Genomic DNA, 27,169 nt, shown 5'->3' with positions numbered 1-27,169 from the left:
AGGTTTATTTTGTTTAATTATATCATCAGCATAATAGTTCTATTGATCTATTTTATCATGTTCACCGAACTTCTCATGTATATTATTTCTATTTTTTTAAACAAATGTACAATATTGGTATGATTTTCTCTGCTTGCTATATCTAGTGGTGTTAGTTCTCTGCATCTAATGTTAAAATCTGCTTCATGTTTTAACAACAATTCAACAACCTTAACATGACCTTTATAACAAGCTATAAATATGGGGGTTTCTCCTGTTCCCGTACACTTATTAAGGTCAGCCTTATTGTTTATTAATATCTGTATTACTTCAGTATGTCCTATTTGACAAGCAATGAACAGAGGTGATACTTCTTCATTACTACACTTATTAATGTCAGCCTTATTGTTTATCAACATCTGTACTACTTTAGTATGTCCATTCTCACAAGCAATGTACAGAGGTGATACTCCAGTATCTGTACACTTATTAATGCCAGCATTATTGTTTATTAACATCTGTATTACTTCAGTATGTCCATTCTGACAAGCCATGTACAGAGGTGATGTTCCGTCATCTACACACTTGTTAATGTCAGCCTTATTAATTATTAAAATCTGTACTACTTCAGTATGTCCTTCATGACAAGCAATGAACAGAGGTGATGCTCCAACACCTACACACTTATTAATGTCAGCCTTATTGTTTATTAACGTCTGTACTACTTCAGTATGTCCTTTCTGACAGGCAAAGAACAGAGGTGATACTCCATTATCTCTACACTTATTAAAGTCAGCCTTATTGTTTATTAACATCTGTACTATTTCAGTATGTCCATTCTGACAAGCAATGAGCAGAGGTGATGATTCATTATCTTTACACTTATTAATGTCAGCTTTATTGTTTATTAACATCTGTACTACTTCAGTACGTCCATTCAGACAAGCAATGAACAGAGGTGATGATCCATCATCTCTACACTTATAAATGTCAGCCTTATTGTTTATTAACATCTGTACCACTTCAGTATGTCCATTATAACAAGCAATGAACAGAGGTGATGCTCCATCATCTACACACTTATTAATGGCCGCCTTATTGTTTATTAACATATTTACTACTTTAGTATGTCCTTCCTGACAAGCAATGTACAGAGGTGATGATTCATCATCTATACATTTATCAATGTCAGCCTTATTGTTTATTAACATCTGTACTACTTCAGCATGTCCCTTCTGACAAGCAATGAACAGAGGTGATCCTCCATCATGTACACACTTATTAATGTCAGCCTTATTGTTTATTAGCATCTGTACTATTTCAGTATGTCCTTTTTGACAAGCAATGTACAGAGGTGATGATCCAGTATCTTGACACTTATAAATATCAGCCTTATTGTTAATTAACATCCGTACTACTTCAGTATGTCCTTCCTGACAAGCAATGTACAATGGTGATGATTCATCATCTACACACTTATTAATGTCAGCCTTTTTGTTTATTAAAATCTGTACTACTTTAGTATGTCCATTATGACAAGCAATGAACAGAGGTGATGCACCATCATCTACACACTTATAAATGTCAGCCTTATTGTTTATTAACATCTCAACTACTTTAACATGTCCGTTCTGGCAAGCAAAGGACAGAGATGATGCTCCATCTTTACTACAATGGTTTACATTACTGTAACAATGATATAAGCACCATGCAACCATATCAATATCTCCTACATAACAACACTGTATTAATGGTGTGCTATTGTTTTGTGTGTCATGTAGACTTGCTAATCGGTTTTGTTTTGATATATCTAAACCTTTTAAATACACACGGATTCTTTGTCTGAAGATTTGATCATCCATATTGATGTTACAGAAGACATCTACTATCGTTCCTCTAAACCAGTCATCTATCAATCTATTTATATACATTTGCTGATATCGTTCTGATACATCTATTAAAAATTTATCTCTCTTGTTTTTTTTTTCAAAAACAAACCTTTCACGAATAAAATGACTTGAAGCATTATTTATTAAACAATAAATCATAGTGCTGCCAAAGTAAGAAGCAAGAAAGTCAAACAGCTTGTCATGAATTGTTCTGTACACTTCACCATCCTTTCTGATGAACGTTTGAGTTAGTGAATCCAGCGCATCACGAAGTACCAATCGTGAAGTTCCTTTAACCACGTTACAAGCTTCATAAGTGTTCTTTATAATTGTTTTGATATCTTTATCGACATCTTCTGTGAACCATTCTTCTTTAATATGATTGTTAAACATGACACACAGAGCAAGTGCACAGTATTTGACATGTCCTCCCTCCGTCTGTAATTTATATATCTCTTCTTTATAAACTGTAAATGGATTCTTAAAGAAATCTTCTATTATCATTTTTTTGTTTTTGCTGTACAATTGACATAAAAGAGGAAAACAGTCAAACATGTCATAATATTCCTTGATTTTAGAGGCATTTGATTTCAAGTAAAGTTCAGCAATAGATTGTTTTTCTGTTTCTGACAAGCGTTTATCTTCTGACAAAAGATTACATTCACAGGACTGATCAAAAGATAAAGATTTCATTTTTTCATCCTTGAAAACTTGAAGTCTACAAGACATGATTAATTTGACAGGTTTTTCTTCTATTAATGTTTTGATTTTTTCCATTAGATTTTTCCAGCTTTCAAACTTCATATGATTTATGGTATATGTTCCACAAAAGTCATCAACAACAAACAGGATTTTCTTACTTGGATTGTACCACTTGATAATTTCTTTAGGGCTTGATACCGGTAAAATAACAAAGCCTTCTTCTTGCATTTGTAGAGCAACATGACGCATCAATGATGATTTTCCTGTTCCCGGACTTCCGGTGACAACAACACAACCATTTTCTTTGATATATTTTAATACACTCTTTGCTCCATTTGTTTCTATAAACATTTTGTCATCTTCTGTCCAAGTTTCTAATTCCTCTTTAATTTGACCTAAAAGGAAATAATTTGATTTTTCTTTAAAATTTACAATTAATTTGAGACTGACTTCTGTGATTTTGCCATTCTGATATGTACTCATATACCATATAAAATTTATAGAACTTAAGGACTTGAGCTTACATAATCGAGGTTATTCTTTATTAAAAGATATAATGTGTTTTTGATCCAAATCATATCTTTTTATAGAAGAAGCATTCTGTGAGTATTGCATGGCAAGATAAAGTCCCCTACCGGTTTAAAAATTTATTGTATTGAAACAAAATTCTAACTTGATCTATAATTTGTCATGGGGTAAACTATATTACAAATATCAAGTCAATATCTTCAAGAATGACCAAAAAAACGTGTGGAAAACTGATTATTTTAGTCATGTTAGTGCATTTTCTGAGTCCCAAGGACCATTACTCTGCACGAAATTATCAGACCGTAACAAAATTCAAATTTGAACTGTAATTTGTCATGACAAGAGTGCACATGCTGCAATGTATCGCTTTCTTTTTCTAATCATTATTATTATGTTGATAGTTCTAAATATAAAGCTTTACTACAACTATTATATGAAGTTAACTTGATTCAATAAAATGAGGTCAAGGTCATATAAACCAGACAAGAGATACATGTACACATTACAATTATGCAATACACTAAGTACATCGTGTATCATCAGGACAGCAGATATAGGTACTAACCAAGAAGGCTTGGTCTATTTTGAACTGAAACGGTAACGAAAAGCTTTGTTTTGTTTTATCAACATTCGATGTACATCCGTCAACATCTGAAATTCCTGCAGGCAAATAATCTTGCATCGTTTTTATCTTATTTATAAGACAACTTGATATTCTAATAAGAAAAATTAACTTGTACATGCGCAAAAGTTGGGAATTCTAACACTAACTGTCAATTTCGATACAGTTGTTGAGACATTTACATGTTTTATCCGAAATAAAGCTATTACCATGATTACAAGGCAAAAGTAAAAGTTACCAATCATAAACCTACATGTGATTTCGTATTTCCTGAAACTGTTTAGGTAATAAACGAGTATGAAAATTTAGTATTTGTGTACGATGTACAGCAACTTAACTATGCATCGTAAAGAAGGATTCATGTGGTCAGCTTAACACTGTACACACCAATTCTTTTCGGAATAAAATATCGAAAAATAAGATTTCAATGTCAATTATTGAAACAGCTATACTTATTACCCACACACAGTGGCCTTCCATCAGAAAAAGAGTTGCAATGAATTATATCGGATGAGACAAGCGCCAACTTCTTTGACAAGTATTTGCACATGTTTTTAGTAGTCATTCTTGTTTTGGGAAAATACTGAGACATCTCTAATTATCAGCATACGACCAAATCATTTCTTAGAATTAGATTGAAGTGCCACTTGCACTTGTATGTTTGTCTATCTGATGAGTTAAGCCTTTTTCAACTGATTTTTATAGTTCGTTCTTATGTTGTACTGTTATACCACTGTCCCAGGTTAGGATCCCGCTAACATGTTTAACCCCGCCACATTATTTATGTGCCTGTCCCAAGTCAGGAGCCTGTAATTCAGTGATTGTCGTTTGTTTATGTGTTGCATATTTGTTTTTCGTTATTTTTTTTTTATAGATAAGGCCTTTAGTTTTCTCGTTTGAATTTGTTTACATTGTCTCATCGAGGCCTTTTATAGCTGACTATGCGGTATGGGCTTTTCTCATTGTTGAAGGCCATATGGTGACCTATAGTTGTTAATGTCTGTGTCATTTTGGTCTCTTGTGGACAGTTGTCTCATTGGCAATCATACCATATCTTCTTTTTTATATTGTTATTATGTGAACAAAATACTGATTTTCGTTACTGTGTAAGGTCAAAATCGCTCATGCCCGCCCGCCCACGTACCTATATTCGCTGTACTGATGATATACAGTGAAGTATAGTTGTCCTATTGCTTATAGTTTCTAAGAAACAGACTTAACCAAGAAAACTTAACATTGACTAATGAACCATGAAAATAAAGTCACCGTCAGATGGACCATGCCAGGCACACATGTACAGCTTACAACTCTTCCATACAACAAATATAGTTAACCTACATATATTGATTATGGTTTAAGAAAAACAGACCAAAACACAATAAAATGCTCTGCTGGTTGCAGCTGGATACGACCGCAGAGGTCGAACTCGAACAGTTGGGGCAAGTATAGACACACAATTCAAGTTTGATACTGCTCTGCATTTGGATTGTGATTATATTTTTGACACAGCATAGGTTTTTGTCACAGAATGAATGTGATCTAAGAACTTACACATATTAAATTTACCTATTATGGTCCAATATCCAAAATCGAAATACATATTAAGATTCAGCATATCAAAGAATCCCAAGAATTAATTTTTTAATGAAATAAAACAAAGTTTAATTTAGGGCCCTTTTGAACTCAATGTCATGAATGTAGAACAATTTGATAACTGGGCCAAAATATCAAAAAATTGAATACATGGTTTAGATTCAGCATATCGAAGAACCCCATATATCACGGGACCAAAATTTTTAAAAGAATCTACAGGGTTAGATTCAGCATATCAAAGAACCCTAATAATTCATTTTTTTTAAAATTTTGACCCTTTTGGCCCCTTATTCCTAAACTGTTTGGACCAAAACTCCCAAAAGCAATCCTCACCTTCCTTTTGAGGTAATAAACTATGCATTTAAATTTCATAGATTTCTTGTTCTATTATACTGAAGTTGTTGTGCAAAAACCAAGAAAATGCCTTATTTAGGATCTTAATCCCTAACTGTTGGGACCAAAACTCCTAATATCAATTCCAACCTTCTTTTTTTGTGGTCATAAACCTTGTATTAAAATTTCATAGAGATCCATTCACTAAAACACACGATTTAGTACGGACGATGACAATGACGACAACAAAGACTCCAACATCATACCAATATACGACTACACATTTTTTTCAGTCATATAAAAACTTTACACTGAGCTATGAACCATGAAAAGGAGGTCAAGGTCAAATAAAACTGACAGACTGAAATGCACATCATAACATATTGCTATACACCAAAAACTATTGACCTATTGCGTATATTGTTAAAAAAACAGACCACAACACAAAAACTTAATTTTAACCACTGAACCATGACAATGAGATCAAGGTCAGATGACACCTGCCAGTTGGACATGTACACCTTACAAGAATTCCACACACCAATATAGTAGACCTATTGTATACATTATTAGAAAACAGTACAAAACACAAAAACTTAACCATATCCACTGAACCATGAAAATGAGGCTAATGTAAGATGACACCTGTCAGTTGGACATGTATACCTGACAAGAATTCCATACACCAAATAGTGTAGACCTATTGCTTATAGTATCTTAGAAATGGACTTGACCACGAAAACTTAACCTTGTTCACTGGTCCATGAAATGAGATTGAGGTCAAGTGAAAACTGTCTGACAGACACGAGGACCTTGCAAGGTACGAATTTACCAAATATAGTTATCCTATTACTATTATTAGGAGATAAATTACATTTTTTTAAGTAGTCACTGAACCATAATGAGGTCAAGGAGAACGGACATATGACAGACGGAAACTTCGGAACATAAGGCATCTATATACACAGTAGGAAGGGTCCAGGTCTTCTTCCTTCTGAAATATTACGCTTTCAAGAAGTAAGCTAACACCCCCGCTGCAACTGGATCACAATCCTTATGTTCAGCTTTCTGTGACAGAAGTCGTAGGCTCGACAAAAATCAACAATTCAGGACTGGGGAAGTAAATTATAAATAAGACAGATTTTTCTAAAATATTTAGGGTAGATAGAGTTTGTTATGCTAACCATATTTCCCCTTTCAGTTTTTCTCATCTTGTTTTCCAGATACTAATCAAAACTGTAGTTTGCCCCCTATGTTATATTTTTAGTCATAGTTACCATGTTGATGGCTCAGACTGGAGAAAAGGTGGCCATGTTGATTGCTTAGAATGGAGGAAAATTTCAAACTATATAGTTGACATCTTTTACACATGATACATGAACAGACACACTTTGGTTTCAATCAATTGAACAGTTTAACAGAAGAAGATTACTCAAGAAAAAACCTTTAAGATAAAACTCACGTTTTACATCTATGTTCTATTTTTACTAATGTCAGCCATGTTGGTTTGTAGAGAGGATCATCAGACACATATATGACAACTGGCCCAGTTGTTAATTTTAGAGTAGAATGTTTTACACATTACCTGACAACAGAAAACAACAACGGACACCAAATGACAACAATAGCTCCTTTGATGCTTTAGGTCAGGTGAGGTTAAAAGCCAACTAGAGGCTCTAAAGAGCCTGTGTCGCTCACCTTGGTCTATGTGAATATTAAACAAAGGAAGCAGATGGATTCATGACAAAATTGTGTTTTGGTGATGGTGATATGTTTGTACATCTCACTTTACTGAACTTTCTTGCTGCTTACAATTATCACTATCTATAATGAGCTTGGCCAAGTAGTTTCTGTGGAAAATGTAACCAGGAGTAAAAATTTACAAATTTTATGAAAATTGTTAAAAATTGATTGTAAAGGACAATAACTTCTTAGGGGTCAATTGACCATTTTGGTCATTTGACTTATTTTTGAGTCTTAAATTGCTGTACATTATTGCTGTTTATAGTTTATCTCCATCTATAATAATATTCAAGATAATAACCAAAAACAGTAAAATTTCCTTAAAATTACCAATTTAGGGGCAGCAACAATGGGTTGTCTGATTCATCTGAAAATTTCAGGGTAGATAGATCTTCACCTGATCAACAATTTTATCCCTGTCAGATTTGCTCTAAATGCTTTGGTTTTTGAGTTATAAGCCAAAAACTGCATTTTACCCCTATGTTCTATTTTTAGCCATGGCGGCCATCTTGGATGTTTGGCCGGGTAATTAAACACAAACTTTAAACTAGATACAGCAATGATGATTGTGGCAAAGTTTGGTTTAATTTGGCCCAGTAGTTTCAGAGGAGAAGATTTTTGTAAAAGATCATGGATATTTACGAAAAATGGTGAAAAATTGACTATAAAGGGCAATTACTCCTAAAGGGGTCAACTAACCATTTTGGTCATGTTGACTTATTTGTAAATCTTACTATGCTGAACATTATTGCTGTTTACAGTTTATCTCCATCTATAATAATATTCAAGATAATAACCAAAAACAGTAAAATTTCCTTAAAATTACCAATTTAGGGGCAGCAACCCAACTTTCGGCCAGGTGAGCTAAAAATACAAGAAATACAGTAAATATTGAAGGCAAATTCCCTTGTTTCACATGCTCAGCTATATAACTCTACAACCTTTGTCTAAATGATTATAATGTACCTCTGATGTTCAACGGTATTGGGTCTTTCAAAAGTTCTGTGACTTCCCTGTGTTCAGTCTGTAAAATAATGTGGGAAACCTGTAACTTCCTCAGATTTCCTGTCACCTCTGAGTGTTCAGTCTGTAAAGTAATGTGGGAATCTTGTAACGTCTTAAGATTTCCTGACACCTCTGAGTGTTCAGTCTGTAAAGTTATGTGGGAATCTTGTAACGTCCTAAGATTTTCCGTCACTTCTGAGTGCTTTGTCTCCAAAATATCCACTGTTTGTTCTAATTCTTTCATCTTTTCATGTGATTGTTTGATTTCCAGCATAATTTCCTGATTTGACTGATCTAAGATTTTCACCTTTAACTCTTGGCACTCTTGGTTCATTGGCTGACCACCCAATCTACTTACTGCCTACAAAATTATAAAAATCACAGGCTCAACAAAAATCAGGGAAAAATCAATAAAAATATTCCAGTGATATTGATGCCTTTTTTTCAAAAGTACCTCTTCCCTTTTTTATTGGGAAAATATGCGTCATTTTTATTGAATTCAGAAATTTATTATAAACTATGAATTTGATTGGAACTTAAATTTTCAGACCCCTCTCAAGAGGTAACTCGTCATTTGTAATCAGATCCCTTATTGTCAGTGAAGATGCATAAATAGACCCTAAAATCTGCTCATATAGTCATTTGAGTCATGAAAAATATTTACATAAGTGTTTTTCAGTTTGTTTTCATGCACAATAACTAACTGAGACTGCACTGTTTGGTAAATAGCTGTCTTTTTGGGAAAAATTATAAGCCATTTTTTTTCAAATTAGGATTTTTTTCCAGGGGAAACAGCCTTTATTCTCCAGTAATTTAAGGCAAAAAATATCACTGTATTCCTCTTGATACTATCTTTTGATTGTAAGAAGCTTCTGTTCAAGTTTGGTAAAAATCCAGGATAGTTTATGAATCAAAAGATTGTAAACTTTTATCGAGTGTTACTCAAATATTTATGGTTTTCTGTATCGTAAAATGTTATTAACTTATTTATCAAATATGTTTAAAAGACTAAAAGAAGTTAATAATTACACGCATGTGATGACCTCTACATATCAGGTTACGAGACATGTAAAAGAATTGTTACACCTTTTTAGTTTTATGATAATTCCAAAGTTGTAAACAACCTAAAGCATTCAACCTAGTCCGAGATTATTCGATCTGACGTCTGACAGATTTATTCTTACGGATGGCTTTTAATATTTCTGGATGCATTTAAAGAATGGGCCCTAAGCAGTTTAATTTTTTTTTATCATGGGAACCAATTTAGAATTTATTTATGTGTTTAAAATCTTAACAGTTCTGAAACATCTAACATCGTATGCTTAGCAATTCATGTTTCTGTTTCTTGTTAAATTGCATGAAATAATTGCAATTGGACTTTCAGTAAAATCCATATTTTTTTAGGATCAAAGCTCTTAAACCTATCATCCCGGCCAACTTTTGGATTAAATTTTTGTTTGGAAATTCTTTCATTAAACACTTCAATAAAATATTTGTCAAAGTTAGCAGTAAAACCTAATAATAATTACTCATGACAAAAACTTTTCCGTTTACTTTACATGAGAATTTAAGATTTTCAAGCCTAACATGTATAAAACAGTTACGCGTGTCTAGCCAACCGCTCTCTCATGAATAAAAATCTTACTAATTTAAAATTGATTGCAACTTACTTTGAAATGTTCATGGCTTGTGAGCATTTTTACTCTTCATTTTTTTTAATTTTTTAAAATTTTGTGAAAACAGTCGCAAGGTTTTCGGTTCTTTTCTTTTTATTTGTTCCTGTGAAAACTGACATATTAAGTACACATCCGCCTATTTCGGTATGCTCCGTAATTACGATCATTCACCCATCTATTTTCCCAAATATCTAGTCTTTGTGACATAACCTAAATTAAGTCAGAAATCCCTTTTGTATATATAACTCTTTTCTTATCCTTAATTCTCTATTGTCATTTAGCCCTGAGGGGATAACATAATAATTTGCTTTACACTTATCTAAAATTGTTTAGATTTATATTAACTCTTTATCAAGTAAATTATTTATTAGGCTAGTGCTAAATATCTTAACTAATACTGAATTATAACAATTATTTGAATTCCACATTTTAACATTCTTGTATCTAAAATATACTGGTTATAGATTACTCAAAAGAAATTGAATTTCCTCCATTTGTATATAGCATTTTAAAAAGTGTAGGAATCAATACACAGCTAGTACATGTACTATATGAAATTCTATCAAATTACTTTGTCAGGTGCCCTGCAGGAGCCAGCTTTATACGACCACAGAGAGCGAACCCTGAACAGTTGAGGCAAGTATGGACACAATATTATAGCTTGATACTGCTCTTAATTTGGATTGCGATCAAATTTTTGACATAATTTGAGTTTATGACACAAAACAAATGTCATATCTTACAAATCTATTGCAAAATATTGTGTAATAAAAGATTTCTTCTTTTATCGTTTCAAAAATTTGAAATTTGAGAAATTGGAAAAAAAATTGAAATCCATTACCACCCCCACTTTTTATTGCAAGTCGTCCAAAACCTGACATCTCTTTATACAAAATATACAAGTTTTGTACGGGAGATAAATTCGAACATACGAAACATTGTATGTTAAATGTTTTAGAATTACTTTCTTATACTGCTTTTAAATTGTCTAAATTGTCCATTGACCAGAAATTACAAGTTTTCCCCCTTTTTTACCCCTAATTTCAAAACATTTTGATCCATAACCCCCAAAGTCAATACTAACCATCCCTTCATGGTAGGGAAATTTGTGGTTTAATTTTCAGAATGATTTATACACTTACACATAAGTTATTGTTTGATAACTACAGAAATGATTATTTTGGGCCCCTTTTTTTGCCCCTATTTCCTAAACTATTGACACTATAACCCCCAAAATCAATCCCAATCTTCCTTAAGTGGTATTGAACCTTCTTGTAAAATTTTAAAGAGATCCTCCATACGCTTAAAACACAAGTTATTTCTGTAAACTAAAAAAATGCTTGTTTTGGTCCCTTTTTGGCCCTTTATTCCTCGACAGTTTGCCTAATAACCCCTTGAAATCGATCTCAACCTTCTACTTATGGTATCAAACATATAATGTCAGAACAATTGAAATACTAATACGCAACTTTTTGTCTTGAAATAAGATAAATGCTGTTTTTGGCCCTTTTGGGCTCCTAATTCCTAAACCTTTGAAACCATAACCCCAAAAATCAATCCCAAGCTTCCTTTTGTGGTTATAAAAATTGTGCTAAAATTTTAATGATTTCTTAAAAATTATTCAAAAGTTCTCATCCGGAAAAAATCTGTCTTCGGACGATGCTGACGACAACGATTGATACTTTTAGAAAACAAAATAAAAAATATAAAATTTAGCAATCTTTCGATTTGTAAAGAGCATATCTCAGTAAAAGTGACAGCACCAAATTAAAATTCAATCTTGGTCTGTATTATACGGTTATTAGCATTGTGTATAAGTTTAATAATATATAGTTGAGGCAAACTAAAGTTAGAGAAGGGAAAACCAACTTAGGGACGTACAAACGTACAGACAGACAAGGGTTAAACTTAATGCCCCTCTAGTACGACAGAGGCAAACAAAAAATAGTATTCAATCAAACCTCCATATAATTCAAAATTAATGTAAACATATTTTTTATCTAATGAATTTCACACTTACCTTTATATTTGAAAAATTAATATTTGAAGTCCCTTAAGCATGACATAGGAAAAGCTCATACACCGAATTTCTTCCTATATCTTGCTCATAGAAAATTGTGAGGAAAAACAAATACATGTTGGATCAAGGATTTTCCAAGAAGGCACACATTAAAATTTACACTTGTGACAGATCCCCTGTCCCCTCATAACCTGTCAATGCTATGTATAAAATCACTGATACTTATGTAACACTTACATCCGATATATTACTCCATGCTGTATTGAAATCAGCAGTGGACATTTTGTTACTATCATGATGAGCTAATATATTCCTGTACCATTTAATCCTTGCTAGATCAGGTCCTGGAGTTGTCTCCCCTGGTTGTGGTAGTCTGTCAAATCCATTGATTGGCTGAGTTACAGATGTCAAGTTTCTGATCAAGCAAATCATCAATGTTACATCAAATGTTGTGGAAACTGGCACTCCTATAACAGCAAAAGTATTATAACTAAGTGAAACTGTAAAATCAAAAGTATCAGAATCAGGTACACCTGTAACACTAAAATTAGTGTAAACATCTGTAACAGGAAAACTATTAGAATCACATACATGTAAAACAAAAAGGTTTATAATCAGACACACCTGTAATATCAAAAGTATTTAAATCAAATACACCCGTAATATCAAAAGAATTTAAATCGGATACACCTGTAATATCAAAAGTATTTAAATCGGATACACCTGTAATATCGAAAGCTGATGAATCAGGCACACCTGTAATATCAAAAGTATTTAAATCGGATACACCTGAGATATCGAAAGCTGATGAATAAGGAACACCTGTAATATCAATAGTTTTTAAATCAAATAAATCTGTAATTTTGAAAGCTAATTAATCAGGCACACCTGTAATATCAAAACCTGATGAATCAGGCACACCTGTAATATCAATAGTTTTTAAATCAAATAAATCTGTAATTTTGAAAGTTAATGAATCAGGCATACCTATTATATCAAAACTTGATGAATCAGGCACATCTGTAAATCAAATGCTGATGAATCATGCACACCTGAAATATAAAAAGCTAAAGAATCAGGCACACATGTAATATCAAAAGTATTTAAATCGGATACACGCATAATATCAAAAGTATTTAAATCGAATACACCTGTAATATCAAAAGTATTTAAATCGGATACACCTGTATTATCAAAAGTAATTAAATCGGATACACCTGTAATATCGAAAGCTGACGAATCAGGCACACCTGTAATAACAAAAGTATTTAAATCGGATACACCTGAGATATCGAAAGCTGATGAATCAGGAACACCTGTAATATCAATAGTTTTTAAATCAAATAAATCTGTAATTTTTAAAGCTAATGAATCAGGCACACCTGTAAGATCAAAACCTGATGAATCATGCACACCTGAAATATAAAAAGCTAAGGAATCAGGCACACCTGTAATATCAAAAGTATTTAAATCGGTAACACCTGAGATATCGAAAGCTGATGAATCAGACACACCTATAATAGCAAACACTGATGAATCAGGCACACCTGTTATATCGAAAGCTGATGAATGAGGCATACCTATTATATCGAAAGCTGATGAATGAGGCATACCTATTATATCGAAAGCTGATGAATCAGGCACCCCTGTAATATTAGAAGCTGATAAATCCGGCACGTTTGTAATGTCAAAGGTTGATGAATCAGGCACACCTGTAATATCGAAAGTTGATGAATTAGGCACCCCTGTAATATTAGAAGCTGATGAATCCGGCACGTTTGTAATGTCGAAGGTTGATGAATTAGGCACACCTGCAATATTGAAAGCTGATGAATCAGGCACATCTGTAATATCTTAAGCTGACGAACCAGACACACCTGTAATATCTCAAACTGTATTTAAATCAAATACACCAGTAATATCAAAAGAGTTTAAATCGGATACACCTGTAATATCAAAAGTATTTAAATCGGATACGCCTGTAATATCGAAAGCTGATGAATCAGGCACACCTGTAATATCAAAAGTATTTAAATCGGTAACACCTGAGATATCGAAAGCTGATGAATCAGGAACACCTGTAATATCAATAGTTTTTAAATCAAATAAATCTGTAATTTGGAAAGCTAATGAATCAGGCACACCTATTATATCAAAACTTGATGAATCAGGCACATCTGTAAATCAAATGCTGATGAATCATGCACACCTGAAATATAAAAAGCTAAAGAATCAGGCACACATGTAATATCAAAAGTATTTAAATCGGATACACGCATAATATCAAAAGTATTTAAATCGGATACACCCGTAATATCAAAAGTATTTAAATCGGATACACCTGTAATATCAAAAGTATTTAAATCGGATACACCTGTAATATCGAAAGCTGACGAATCAGGCACACCTGTAATAACAAAAGTATTTAAATCGGATACACCTGAGATATCGAAAGCTGATGAATCAGGAACACCTGTAATATCAATAGTTTTTAAATCAAATAAATCTGTAATTTTGAAAGCTAATGAATCAGGCACACCTGTAATATCAAAACCTAATGAATCATGCACACCTGAAATATAAAAAGCTAAGGAATCAGGCCCACATGTAATATCAAAAGTATTTTAATTAGATACAACTGTTTTATCGAAAGCTGATGAATCAGACACACCTATAATAGCAAACACTGATGAATCAGGCACACCAGTTATATCGAAAGCTGATGAATGAGGCATACCTGTAATATCGAAAGCTGATGAATCAGGCACCCCTGTAATATTAGAAGCTGATGAATCAGGCACGTTTGTAATGTCGAAGGTTGATGAATCAGGCACACCTGTAATATCGAAAGCTGATGAATTAGGCACCCCTGTAATATTAGAAGCTGATGAATCCGGCACGTTTGTAATGTCGAAGGTTGATGAATCAGGCACACCTGTAATATCGAAAGTTGATGAATTAGGCACCCCTGTAATATTAGAAGCTGATGAATCCGGCACGTTTGTAATGTCGAAGGTTGATGAATTGTAATGTCGAAGGTTGATGAATTAGGCACACCTGCAATATTGAAAGCTGATGAATCAGGCACATCTGTAATATCTTAAGCTGACGAACCAGACACACCTGTAATATCTCAAACTGTATTTAAATCAAATACACCCGTAATATCAAAAGAGTTTAAATCGGATACACCTGTAATATCAAAAGTATTTAAATCGGATACGCCTGTAATATCGAAAGCTGATGAATCAGGCACACCTGTAATATCAAAAGTATTTAAATCGGTAACACCTGAGATATCGAAAGCTGATGAATCAGGAACACCTGTAATATCAATAGTTTTTAAATCAAATAAATCTGTAATTTTGAAAGCTAATGAATCAGGCACACCTGTAATATCAAAACCTGATGAATCAGGCACACCTGTAATATCAATAGTTTTTAAATCAAATAAATCTGTAATTTGGAAAGCTAATGAATCAGGCACACCTATTATATCAAAACTTGATGAATCAGGCACATCTGTAAATCAAATGCTGATGAATCATGCACACCTGAAATATAAAAAGCTAAAGAATCAGGCACACATGTAATATCAAAAGTATTTAAATCGGATACACGCATAATATCAAAAGTATTTAAATCGGATACACCCGTAATATCAAAAGTATTTAAATCGGATACACCTGTAATATCAAAAGTATTTAAATCGGATACACCTGTAATATCGAAAGCTGACGAATCAGGCACACCTGTAATAACAAAAGTATTTAAATCGGATACACCTGAGATATCGAAAGCTGATGAATCAGGAACACCTGTAATATCAATAGTTTTTAAATCAAATAAATCTGTAATTTTGAAAGCTAATGAATCAGGCACACCTGTAATATCAAAACCTGATGAATCATGCACACCTGAAATATAAAAAGCTAAGGAATCAGGCACACATGTAATATCAAAAGTATTTTAATTAGATACAACTGTTTTATCGAAAGCTGATGAATCAGACACACCTATAATAGCAAACACTGATGAATCAGGCACACCAGTTATATCGAAAGCTGATGAATGAGGCATACCTGTAATATCGAAAGCTGATGAATCAGGCACCCCTGTAATATTAGAAGCTGATGAATCAGGCACGTTTGTAATGTCGAAGGTTGATGAATCAGGCACACCTGTAATATCGAAAGCTGATGAATTAGGCACCCCTGTAATATTAGAAGCTGATGAATCCGGCACGTTTGTAATGTCGAAGGTTGATGAATTAGGCACACCTGCAATATTGTAAGCTGATGAATCAGGCACATCTGTAATATCTTAAGCTGACGAACCAGACACACCTGTAATATCTCAAACTGATGAATCAGGCACACCTGTAATATCAAAAGCTGATGAATAAGGCACACCTGTAATATCAAAAGCTGGTGAATAAGGCACACCTGTAATATCAAAAGCTGATGCATCAGGCACACCTGTAATATTGAAATTTGTGAAACCAGATACACCTGAACCCCCACAGTTTACCATTAAAGGTATAAGAACCATACACATATAACATTAAAGTATTAGAATCATTTTGTCATGACAGTTGTAACATCAATGTTAATGTAATAAGCTATAATAGACCACTTTCGAGTTCATCCGTCACCGGTAAAAACTTGTCAATTATGCGCCCCTTTGTGACGTCATTTACCAGATAGAGGACATCACCTGTATCCTTGCACGATTTACGTTCATCAAGCGTCTTGGCTATCGTCACTGTACAGGATAAACTATAAATTAAGTTTGTTCGGTGGTTATTCAATCACAATATCCCAAAAACATCGGTGTTGAATGGCAATTATAAGAATTTAATTTGCTGCATAATTCGTGCAATATAACATAATAGTTTTCCACCATTCGCTCAACATTGGAAAAACATTGGAACAGAAGTGACAACACAACCCTAAACTCACGAGTGACGTTCACTAAAACCAAAGTTTTTGACTGAAATGCATCGAACTCAAACAAAAGTTGTCTATTAATTACAATTTTGAAAGTTCAAAAGCATTAGAATCAAGTACACTTGTAACATCAAAAATATCAGTCATTTACACCTGTTACATCAACAAAATAATAATCAGGTACATTTGTAACATCAAAAGAATCAGAATTAGGTACACCTGTAACGTTGAGAGTATTCAATTATAATCAGGTACACCTGTAACATCAAAAGTATGAAAACCAGGTACTACTGTAACATCAAAAAGTATGAAAACCAGGTACAACTGTAACATCAAAAGTATGAAAACCAGGTACAACTGTAACATCAAAAGTATGAAAACCAGGCACAACTGTAACATCAAAAAGTATGAAAACCAGGTACAACTATAACATCAAAAGTATGAAAACCAGGTACAACTATAACTTCAAAAGTATGAAAACCAGGTACAACTGTTACATCAAAAGTATGAAAACCAGGTACAACTGTTACATCAAAAGTATGAATACCAGGTACAACTGTAACATCAAAAGTATGAAAACCAGGTACAACTGTAACATTAAACGTATAAATACCAGGTACAATTGTAACATCAAAAGTATGAAAACCAGGTACAACTGTAACATCAAAAGTATGAAAACCAGGCACAACTGTAACATCAAAAAGTATAAAAACCAGGTACAACTATAACATCAAAAGTATGAAAACCAGGTACAACTATAACATCAAAAGTTTGAAAACCAGGTACAACTATAACATCAAAAGTTTGATAACCAGGCACAATTGTTACATCAAAAGTATGAAAACAAGATACAACTGTAACATCAAAAGTATGAAAACCAGGTACACATGTAACATCAAAAGTATGAAAACCAGGTACAACTGTAACATCAAAAGTATGAAAACCAGACACAACTGTTACATCAAAAGGTATGAAAACAAGGTACAACTGTAACATCAAAAGAATGAGAACCAGGTACACATGTAACATCAAAAGTATGAAAACCAGGTACAACTGTAACATCAAAAAGTATGAAAACAAGGTACAACTGTAACATTAAAAGTGTTAGAAAAAGGTACATTCGTAACATCAAAAATATTGGAATCAGGTCCACCTGCAACATCAAAAGTATTAGAAAAAGATACACAAACTTGTAACATAAAAACTACGAGAGCTTTATTAACAGTCCAGGCAATTACTGAAAACATTAAAATTAGATATTACACAAATCTGTAATATTATTGTTTTTTCTTATTCAACATTTGTTTTAACATGTTTAAGGGAATAGGAATTATCTGGCATTTGTTAATACAAATGAATTACACCATGTCAAGATATTGATTTTTTCCCCTTAAATTTAGCATATTGCGTTGACAATGTTATGGAATTTGATGCGACTGTCATACAAGTGAGAGGTTTAGCTAGCTATAAAACCAGGTTCAATCCACCATTTTCTACATTAGAAAATGCCTGTACCAAGTCAGGAATATGACAGTTGTTATCCATTCGTTTGATGTGCCTGGACGTTTGATTTTGCCTTTTGATTTTTGATTTTCCTTTTTGAATTTTCCTCGGAGTTCAGTATTTTTGTGTTTTTACTTTTTGCAACATCCAAAACAATATTGAACACAGTCAGATGAACACTGCCAGACAGACAAGGAAACCGAACAATCATACTACACACCAAATACACTTGACATGTTGCTTATAGTATTTGAAGAATGTTGCATATGTCATATTGTTTCCCCTTTATGGCTGTAACGTTAACATTGGATGGATTAATACTAATTCTAATATGACGTCCTTATTACGCTTTGTAAACAAAGCCGTGTTCTAATGAGCAAAAAATATGTTTGACACACGCGTACGAACTTACTGTTTATATTAACGTTATTTCCATCATTATCCTTTGAAATATATACGTATAAGCAGCTAGCATAAACTTTTATTATATTTTTTTATGAAACAACCTTTATTTATCCTGCTCGTAGCTTTTAAACTTATCAAATATGAAATGCAATGCCCAGACTCCTTTTGTTTTAACGGTAATTTCGTACGCTTCGACCTATAAAAATACTGTATTTGTCCTATAAGAATCTAAATAATTCCTTCATGTCATGCTCTATTCTCATTTTAACATGGGTAGGCATTATATTTGACCACATTTTACACCTCGCTAACGCTCAGTGTAAAATATTGACAAATATAATGCCTACCCATGTTAAAATGAGCATAGAGCATGACATGAAGTAATTATTTCTTATTAATATTGGACAAGCATCAAGTTTTTGCTGATAGCAAATTGCTTAACCAAAACAGAACTATAAGTCAAGCTTCAACTGTCAGTGACGGGTTATTACCTTATACAGTGTTTTGTATTTATTCATGATTATTTGTAAAAAAGAATTATTTTGGAGGAAGAGTGTTATCACTTAGACATCCAAAATTGTTGTACTTATGTTTTGTTTACTTAGTAAAAAGTAATATTTTCTTTTATTGTAAAGCTGTAAATGAGTGTGTAACTGTGTGTCATGAATAGTTACATCTTCACTATTCATTAATGTACAATTTCATAGACAATGAAAATCTCATTTGTCAGTTATCATTTACAAGCCTACAGGAAACAATTTTTGGAGGCCTTGCACAGTTACTAAATTTACTAAAACTAGATTTCATTGTTTATTTCTTAAGGTAAAAAATGAAACTGTAATCAGAAAATTATTAGCAAAACAGAAAAGAAATGGATAGGCATGTCTTGAACAAACAAAACTTGAGAATTTAAGATGTTGCTAAAAAAAATACTCATATTTATATAAATAATTTTTAAGAAAATTAAGATTATTCATCAACATGACTTGTATAAGTATTTCCATGACTGACTGTACATGCTGTAGGAGTGTGACTCCATTAAATTAGAGTCAAGTTTAAAGTTCAATTAAAGTTTGAGCTTGAGTTCGATTTATAGTTCCTGTTTGAGTTGAAGTTTGAGTTTAAGTTTTGAGTCATGCTTCGAATTCAAGTAAGATAGAATTTGAGTGAGAATAAGTGTTATATTTGTTGTTAAATCTGAGTTTGAGTTGCATATCCATTTTGAGTTCACCTTTGAATTAAGTTTCAAGAAAGAATTCCAGTATTTCGTATTTTAGTAGATTTCAAATGCAGATCCAGAAATTTCCTACAGTTATAAGTATAATAACACTTCTTCCAATTAAAAGCCCGTCTCAAGTTTTAGTAATAATTCAAGTTAGAGTACATTTATATTTGGAGTTAGAAATAAATTTTAAGGTTCAAATGATGTTATTTTCATCATTTCATCCCATTAGATAATTATTTTCTGTATAAACTTTGGTAAAAAATAAAAAAAATAGACCAGGCATACAACAGTATGCATCATCAGATGTGGTTGATATATTATGCAACTAAAACAGGGAGAAGATAGAAGCAACTGTTTCAGCAGAATGCATTGCTAGATGTTGATACCACATACATTCCATATAAAACATGTTAAACCTAAATTTATTATTGCGGGGTTGCTACAGCCATATACACATACCATTTCTTGGAAACAAAAGATTCCACTGAGCCTGGTTCAAAACCCTGTTTTTTTTCAAGTCATAAAGAGTGTTGTAGTTTTTATTCAGCGTTGAAGGCAGATGAGAAGGTGGGAATTCTCTGTCAAAATAAATACGGACTGCTCTTGGGGACACTCCTTTCAATAACAAAGCTAATCGTACATAATTCTCTTCTTCTTCCAGGAGGGGTGCCATCATTCTAAAAATCTTTCTAGTAGCAATTGAAATCTATATCATTGTTAATTTATGGTCCATGATGTCCTGAAAAATGAAAAATAAATTATATACTTGGTGCTTTAAAATAGTAAAACTTTGAGCATAGAGAACTTTACAGTTTTGCTTGGATTGAGACTATCGACTTGCATGACTAGGGACCAAATGGCAAGGATTCAAAGAGCTATAGGTCACCACAATTGTATGACCAAAACGGATATGCTGATGTTCGTTTAGAGCTGAAAAATTTGAAAACGTGATCAAATTTGAAACAATTTGAACCAAAGAACAATCTTTAACCCCACATTACCCAAGCTGCAGATTACACTTTTTATCTCACTACTTTTACTTATCAATGTGGACGAGTGAACAAAAACCAAAAATGTAAAGTCTTAGATCAGCCAGGAAATAAAATATGTTAATTAAGGAGTAAAATCGGATTGCCAACTCTTATTTCTAGTTAGTCTGACTTAAAGAAACATGACATCAGTACCAGATCATGAAAAAAGGGATACAGTTCATTCTAAAATACTAAAATACAAGGAATAAATAGTTTTTAGTTTTCTATAGAGTTTTATAAAACCCAATAGGACGTTACAAATAGTACTCATTTTGATTTTCTACGAAAAAACCAGGAAAATGGGTCAATTTCCATTGAATATTTGGACGGGAAACATAGAGCGCATACGTCGACAAAAAAAGATCTTTGACAAGAATGTTTGTAAAGACATTTAACATGTTTCGCTTGAATATTTAAGTTGGCGACGGCTGCGCTCTATGTTTTCTGATCATAAACTTGGCTGAAATCCTGCCGTTTTGACGAATTTCACCCAAATTCATTACTTTGACCTAACTCGGATGTAAAAATCAACGCTTCAGAATAAAACTATGACAGAAATTGTTCTAAAAAACTTTCTCGCATATATTTCGGTCAACTTGAAACATTTTTTATCTTGTAACATTGAACTTTATAATTTGGGCCAAATATGACCCTTACCGAACTTACTCCTTTGCAGTCGGAAACCCAGTTGAAAAAGAACAAAAGAATCGAAGCTCTCTGTTAGAGAAGGCGATAAATGCTTACTTAGTCTATGGAAGGTGCGAAACGATAAAACCTTTTCTTATATCAATGAGCGATATTGTCTTATATCAACGAATTGCATTGTGGGAAATTCTCAGTATAAAGTAATGATTCTTTTCTTAAAACAGGCTGACATTTAAAAAGACATACGTCTGCTGTATAATTTCCATGAATTATTTTTAGTTATACCAAGCAAGGTGTATTTAAACGAGAAAATTGAATTGTTGAATAAATGCGATTTATCTTTTGTAGATGTACAAATTCAATTAATGTCATGTAGCAAATTATGTGGAATGCAATTGAGATGAATTCAATTGTTAGATAAGCCAAAATCGTCTATAAGTCAAAGATACTGCTATATTTTAAAATATCAATGCGATGTTTGTCTTATATCATAGCGATATTTTTTTTAATATAAAAAAATATGAATGCGATACTTTTCTAATATAACTGCTATAGTTTTCTAATATAAAATTGATACGATTACACGTCACAATGCATGTCAAAAGAACCGCAAACATAATTCACAAACTTCATTCATGACCGGCTTAATGTTTGAAGATCAATATCACTAAAATTTCGTATCTGTAACAAAATTAACGCTAATACGTTTTATTATTTTAAAAATGTTGCTTGACCCTATTTATATTTGAAAGTGTTAACAACTTGTTAAGTCTATCGTTTTAAATCTTATGGGTTTAACCGACTAATTTTGTTTGAAGTGATGATGCAATGGTGAAATTTAAATGCGGTTGTAAATAGACTACCAACCTATTAGATTCTAATATAGGTCCAGTGGCCGATCAATGCATTTGAATTGGGACATATAGTTGGACCCCACCCTCTTATCCTAGGTTTCGAACCCCCTTTTGAAAACGGCTGGATCTGCCCTTGAGGTCACAGTGCTATAGCCTATCCACATGGGTAGTATCGAAACAGACAAAAACTAGATATGTCAAAGCAACACGAATTGTCCCGTCTTAAAATGTTGAAAAATCTGCAATTTCAATAACAAATGTGGACACACACATGATGGTAGTCTCACATGTCAAAAATCAGCTCAAAATATAAAAGCGTATACAAAAAGATTCAGTATAACTGTGATTTTTAACAATTTTCGAAGTTGTTAACACTTCATTTTTGCCAAAATAAGCGGAGCAAAACAATTTCAAATTTCATCTGCAAATCATCATAGTCCAATATCTGAAACCATTTAGAAAAAAAGTCTGTATAACTGAGATTTTTAACAATTTATCAAAGTTCATAGCCCGTAATTTCGACAAAAATAAGCCAAGCAGAACAAAACTTAAACTTGATCTGTAACTCATCATGGTTAACTCACATAACAAAAATCAGCCCAATATATGAAGGCGTTTAAAAAAACTCTGTATAATGGTTTGTTACGAATTCGAAATGACGGAATTTCGAACAAGGGTAAAGCTATATGGCACCGACAACTTCGTTGCGGACCATACATATCATTACTTAAAAAAAACATTCTTTCAAACAGTTCAATCCAATACAGCTCCAAACAACAATAAATATTCAAATGGTAAAATAAATATTCCAAACAAATTAAAATGTACAAATTCTGTTGAAGGCCGTACTTTAACCTATAATGGTTTACTTTTTAAATTGTTACTTGGAAGGAGAGTTGTCTCAATGGCACTCATACCACATCTTCCTATATCTGATTTCTGATGTTTCGAACTTTGAAGATACCAACTGAGTAGCCTCAGACTATAAATTGAACAACTTAAGATACAACGAAAATGAAAAATCGTGTCAAACAGAAAATTTATTTATTATTAACATAGAAAAAATATATCAAAGACTTTCCCCGTTGGTAAATCGATATCACTATGAACATAATCAGCTCGCCGCCTGGACGCTCTTTTACATCGCGATGACCGTGAGAGTATTCCGTTGCTTTGTTACCACAGATATTTGACTTCCGTTTTTGACTAGTAATCGATCGTATAGATAACAATCCGTATCGTTTGTTATAAATTCATTTCTTCAATGAATACTAAAAAAAAAATGTTTAGAAAAATGAATAAGATGTAAATGTCTGTTGACGTTAGAAATGTGTATATATTTTTTCTATATTTATACATTTAGATCGTTCAGTGCTGTTTATTTGGTATTTTTATTGACGTTATCGTTCTTGTACCATCATAACTGTCGTTACATTTTAAGCTTTAGAAGTGTGTTTGTTCATATTGCACTTAACAAAAGATTCAGCAACCACCTGACGTTTTGAAGGACAGGAAAGCAGTTATTTATAAGAGGTTTATCTGATATAAGATTTATAAATATATTAAGAAGATGGTGCATGAGTTCGATTGAGAGAACTTTCCATCAAAGTAATAGTTTGTTTTAAGTAAACCATTATAGATCAAAGTAGAGCCTTAAACTCGGAGCCTTGACGCTCAGCGAACACCACGCTATATAGGAACCAAAACATTATTTGTGTCAAACCACTCAAACATGCAAACCAACAGTCTAATTTGTATAAAAAAAGGAGATTCAAAAATGCACAGGCCAAATTTTGTCGAATCGATCTGAACGAGGACAGTATGATTCATCTTTGTCAAAAGTTAGTTTCATTGTTTTCAATAAAGAAAGTCTTCCATGCATGCGTTGCGAGCATATCTGATATATATTATTTCGGTGCGCTCATTTTAAATTTGCTAAATGTTATATATATGTGAACAATGATTTTGATACTTAGCTATTTGATTACGACATTGTTTATTAAACCCTATCGGTACTGGCATTTTCAAATTTTGAAAATGGTGGATTGAACCTGGTTATATTGCGCTAAACCTGTCACGTGTATGACAGTATCATCAAATTCTGTCATATTTACAACGATGCATGAAAAAAACAGACATAATAGGTAAAATTGTCAAAATATGGATACAGCAGTCAAATATCAATACTAATAATTACTAATATCAATAATACAAAAACACCGCTATGATATTTAAAAAGTATCGCATTGATATTTCAAAAGTATCGCATTGCTTATTTATATATATAAGAAAAACACAGCACTTCAAATTTTACACGGACATAAACTTTAGCTTCTAACAAACTTCTGAATGTATATTTAGACTCAATTGTTGTTTATATTTGAACAATAAGTTTTAAAGTTAGTACTTTCATAATTTTTCGTTGCCGAAAACAACATTTTCCGCATGGAATGTCTGTCAATCAGAAGTCGACTTTGCCTTAAAGTTTAAACCTAATCGATCAATTTTAATTTGTTTCTTAGAAATGTTGTTAAAACTTATTTCAGTACAATAGAAATGAATACTGAACTAATTAAACCCTTGATGACTAATAGCGGTAACAACACAGTTTTTTAAGTTTTTCACTTATGATCAAAGTGACCATTCAAATTATTGATAACACTATTTAAATTGAAAACAATGAGGCCAGGGATGTTTTTTTTTTGTTGTATTTTTTTCATCAACATCATTGTCATATATTAGTACCATATCAAGTTTAATCGTTTGATTCGTCGTTTTTCTTCCCCATCATGTTAATTACGGCTTACTTATTTGACCTCATAATTTTAGCGGGATAGATACTAAATGTAGCCAGCTGTACATATATCAGAAAAACATACACTATTCCACATCATTTTGTCACATAATTGATATTACCAATACTTTTAACCAGTTGCGGGTCGACGGGTTTAAACAGAAAGATTTTGAAAGTAAAAAAGTGGTGAAACTGTTAATCAGTAGTAACCAAGACGACAATAAAAATCAGACAAAGACACTTTGATTCAATTACGCATCCGCGGGTGTATTGTAGTAAATGTTATTTTGACGAATGAAAATCTGCTTCAAAACTTAATCTTCTGTCCTAGCAATTGTATATAAGGAGAACATAAAGTGCTATGAGCTATGATGCAAATGTGCGTAGAATTACACTGCAACGGCTTCCTAATTAAATATTTACCTTTGTGTGTTGTTTCTTTAATTCATTTCAGAACACCGCCCACCTGCTTTAACAAACGTAGTGTAAGGCATGTGATCAACTGATAGCGTTATACTTATTGACATTCGGGAGATACGGTGTAGCTGATTAGGATTATATGGTAATACTTTATCAACTTGTCGTTGAATTGGTAGATATAAACGAATAAAGAGGGTATCCAAAGGGGAAGTTGTGTAATCTGTCAATAACATTACCGGTACCAATAGAACTGCGCCAGATGCGCATTGTGACAAAACATGTCTCTTTAGTGATGTTCGAGGCCAAAATACTTGTCCACATGATAGTATAATAAGTGTCATAAAGCAAACTCTACTATAGTATCAGTTTTTTAAATCATTAATATCGCATTGATATTTTAAAAGTATCGCATTGTTTATTTACATATATAAGAAAAAACACAACACATCAAATTTTACACGGACATAAACTTTAGCTTCTAACTAACTTCTGAATGTATATTTAGACTCAATTGTTGTTTATATTTGAACAATAAATTTTAAAGTTAATACTTTCATAATTTTTCGTTGCCGAAAACAACATTTTCCGCATGGAATGTTTGCATTTGTACAATTGGTATTAGACAATATCGCTCATTGATATAAGAAAAGTTTTATATAAACGCTTCTTCCATAGACTGTTACTGTAATGTTTACTTTAGTGACAAAATTTTTAAAAGTTAATAGAAACAAACAAAGTTGCAATAGTCTTTTCAATTACGAGGTGTTTAATTCTAAAACACCATTTGCATAGGTTTTCAATAAAACTAGTACATAGTTAAGCAGAATGATTAGATATCAGGTCGACGACATTAGTATCTTTCAAGTTGGATGAAGAAAATGCATAACCTCCGATTTGTTTGAAAAAATTACCACAGACGGAAAACATATCAATCTATTAGTTCAGTAATTTTCGTGTCTGCCCTTCAATTATGTGACTGAAGAAATAATTCCAAAAAATGGGTAACAATTGTATTGAAAAGAAAAAATCGAGTGCACCTTATTATGTTAAGGCGTGTTGGAGTTGAATATTTTTTCTCGATAACGTAAAAGGTAAGAATATTTCATACATCGTCCCGCTTCAGATTCTATCATTTTTATATATTAAAGCTACGGTTTGACTTTATAACTTTAAAAAAATCACAGTACTAAAAGATGAAATATATGGGTCAAGTGAAATACCTATCTAATGAGTCACAAAAACAGAGAAGGTGT

At 32.6% G+C, this 27,169-nt stretch overlaps 1 protein-coding gene across 1 annotated transcript; it reads right to left on the bottom strand.

Annotated features, from left to right (window-relative positions):
* On the bottom strand, window positions 1–25,988 carry LOC143076758 (uncharacterized). Its single transcript, XM_076252624.1, has 5 exons — window positions 25,920–25,988; window positions 20,632–20,911; window positions 12,328–12,557; window positions 8,356–8,755; window positions 1–2,965 (listed from the first exon to the last, which is right to left on the bottom strand). Exons 2-5 carry the CDS (start codon window positions 20,846–20,848, stop codon window positions 48–50), a joined length of 3,765 nt encoding a protein of 1,254 aa, XP_076108739.1. The 5' UTR covers window positions 20,849–20,911; window positions 25,920–25,988; the 3' UTR covers window positions 1–47.
* Between the last annotated feature and the right edge of the window lie 1,181 nt (window positions 25,989–27,169).

The sequence above is a fragment of the Mytilus galloprovincialis genome, chromosome 5 (assembly GCF_965363235.1).
Source record: "Mytilus galloprovincialis chromosome 5, xbMytGall1.hap1.1, whole genome shotgun sequence".
Taxonomy (NCBI): Eukaryota; Metazoa; Mollusca; class Bivalvia; order Mytilida; family Mytilidae; genus Mytilus; species Mytilus galloprovincialis.
The sequence above is the reverse complement of the archived record's forward strand: the minus strand, read 5'-3'. Positions and strand labels throughout refer to the sequence as shown.

What these genes read in the sequence shown, in the direction of transcription:
- LOC143076758 (XM_076252624.1), bottom strand. Translation starts at nt 20,848, where the DNA reads ATGATGGCACCCCTCCTGGAAGAAGAAGAGAATTATGTACGATTAGCT. An exon ending in TCTTTTGTTTCCAAGAAATG is followed by an intron (nt 12,558 to 20,631) that starts GTATGTGTATAT and finishes TTGCTGTTATAG; the next exon opens with GAGTGCCAGTTTCCACAACA. An exon ending in AATACCGTTGAACATCAGAG is followed by an intron (nt 2,966 to 8,355) that starts GTACATTATAAT and finishes ATTTCCTTTTAG; the next exon opens with GTCAAATTAAAGAGGAATTA.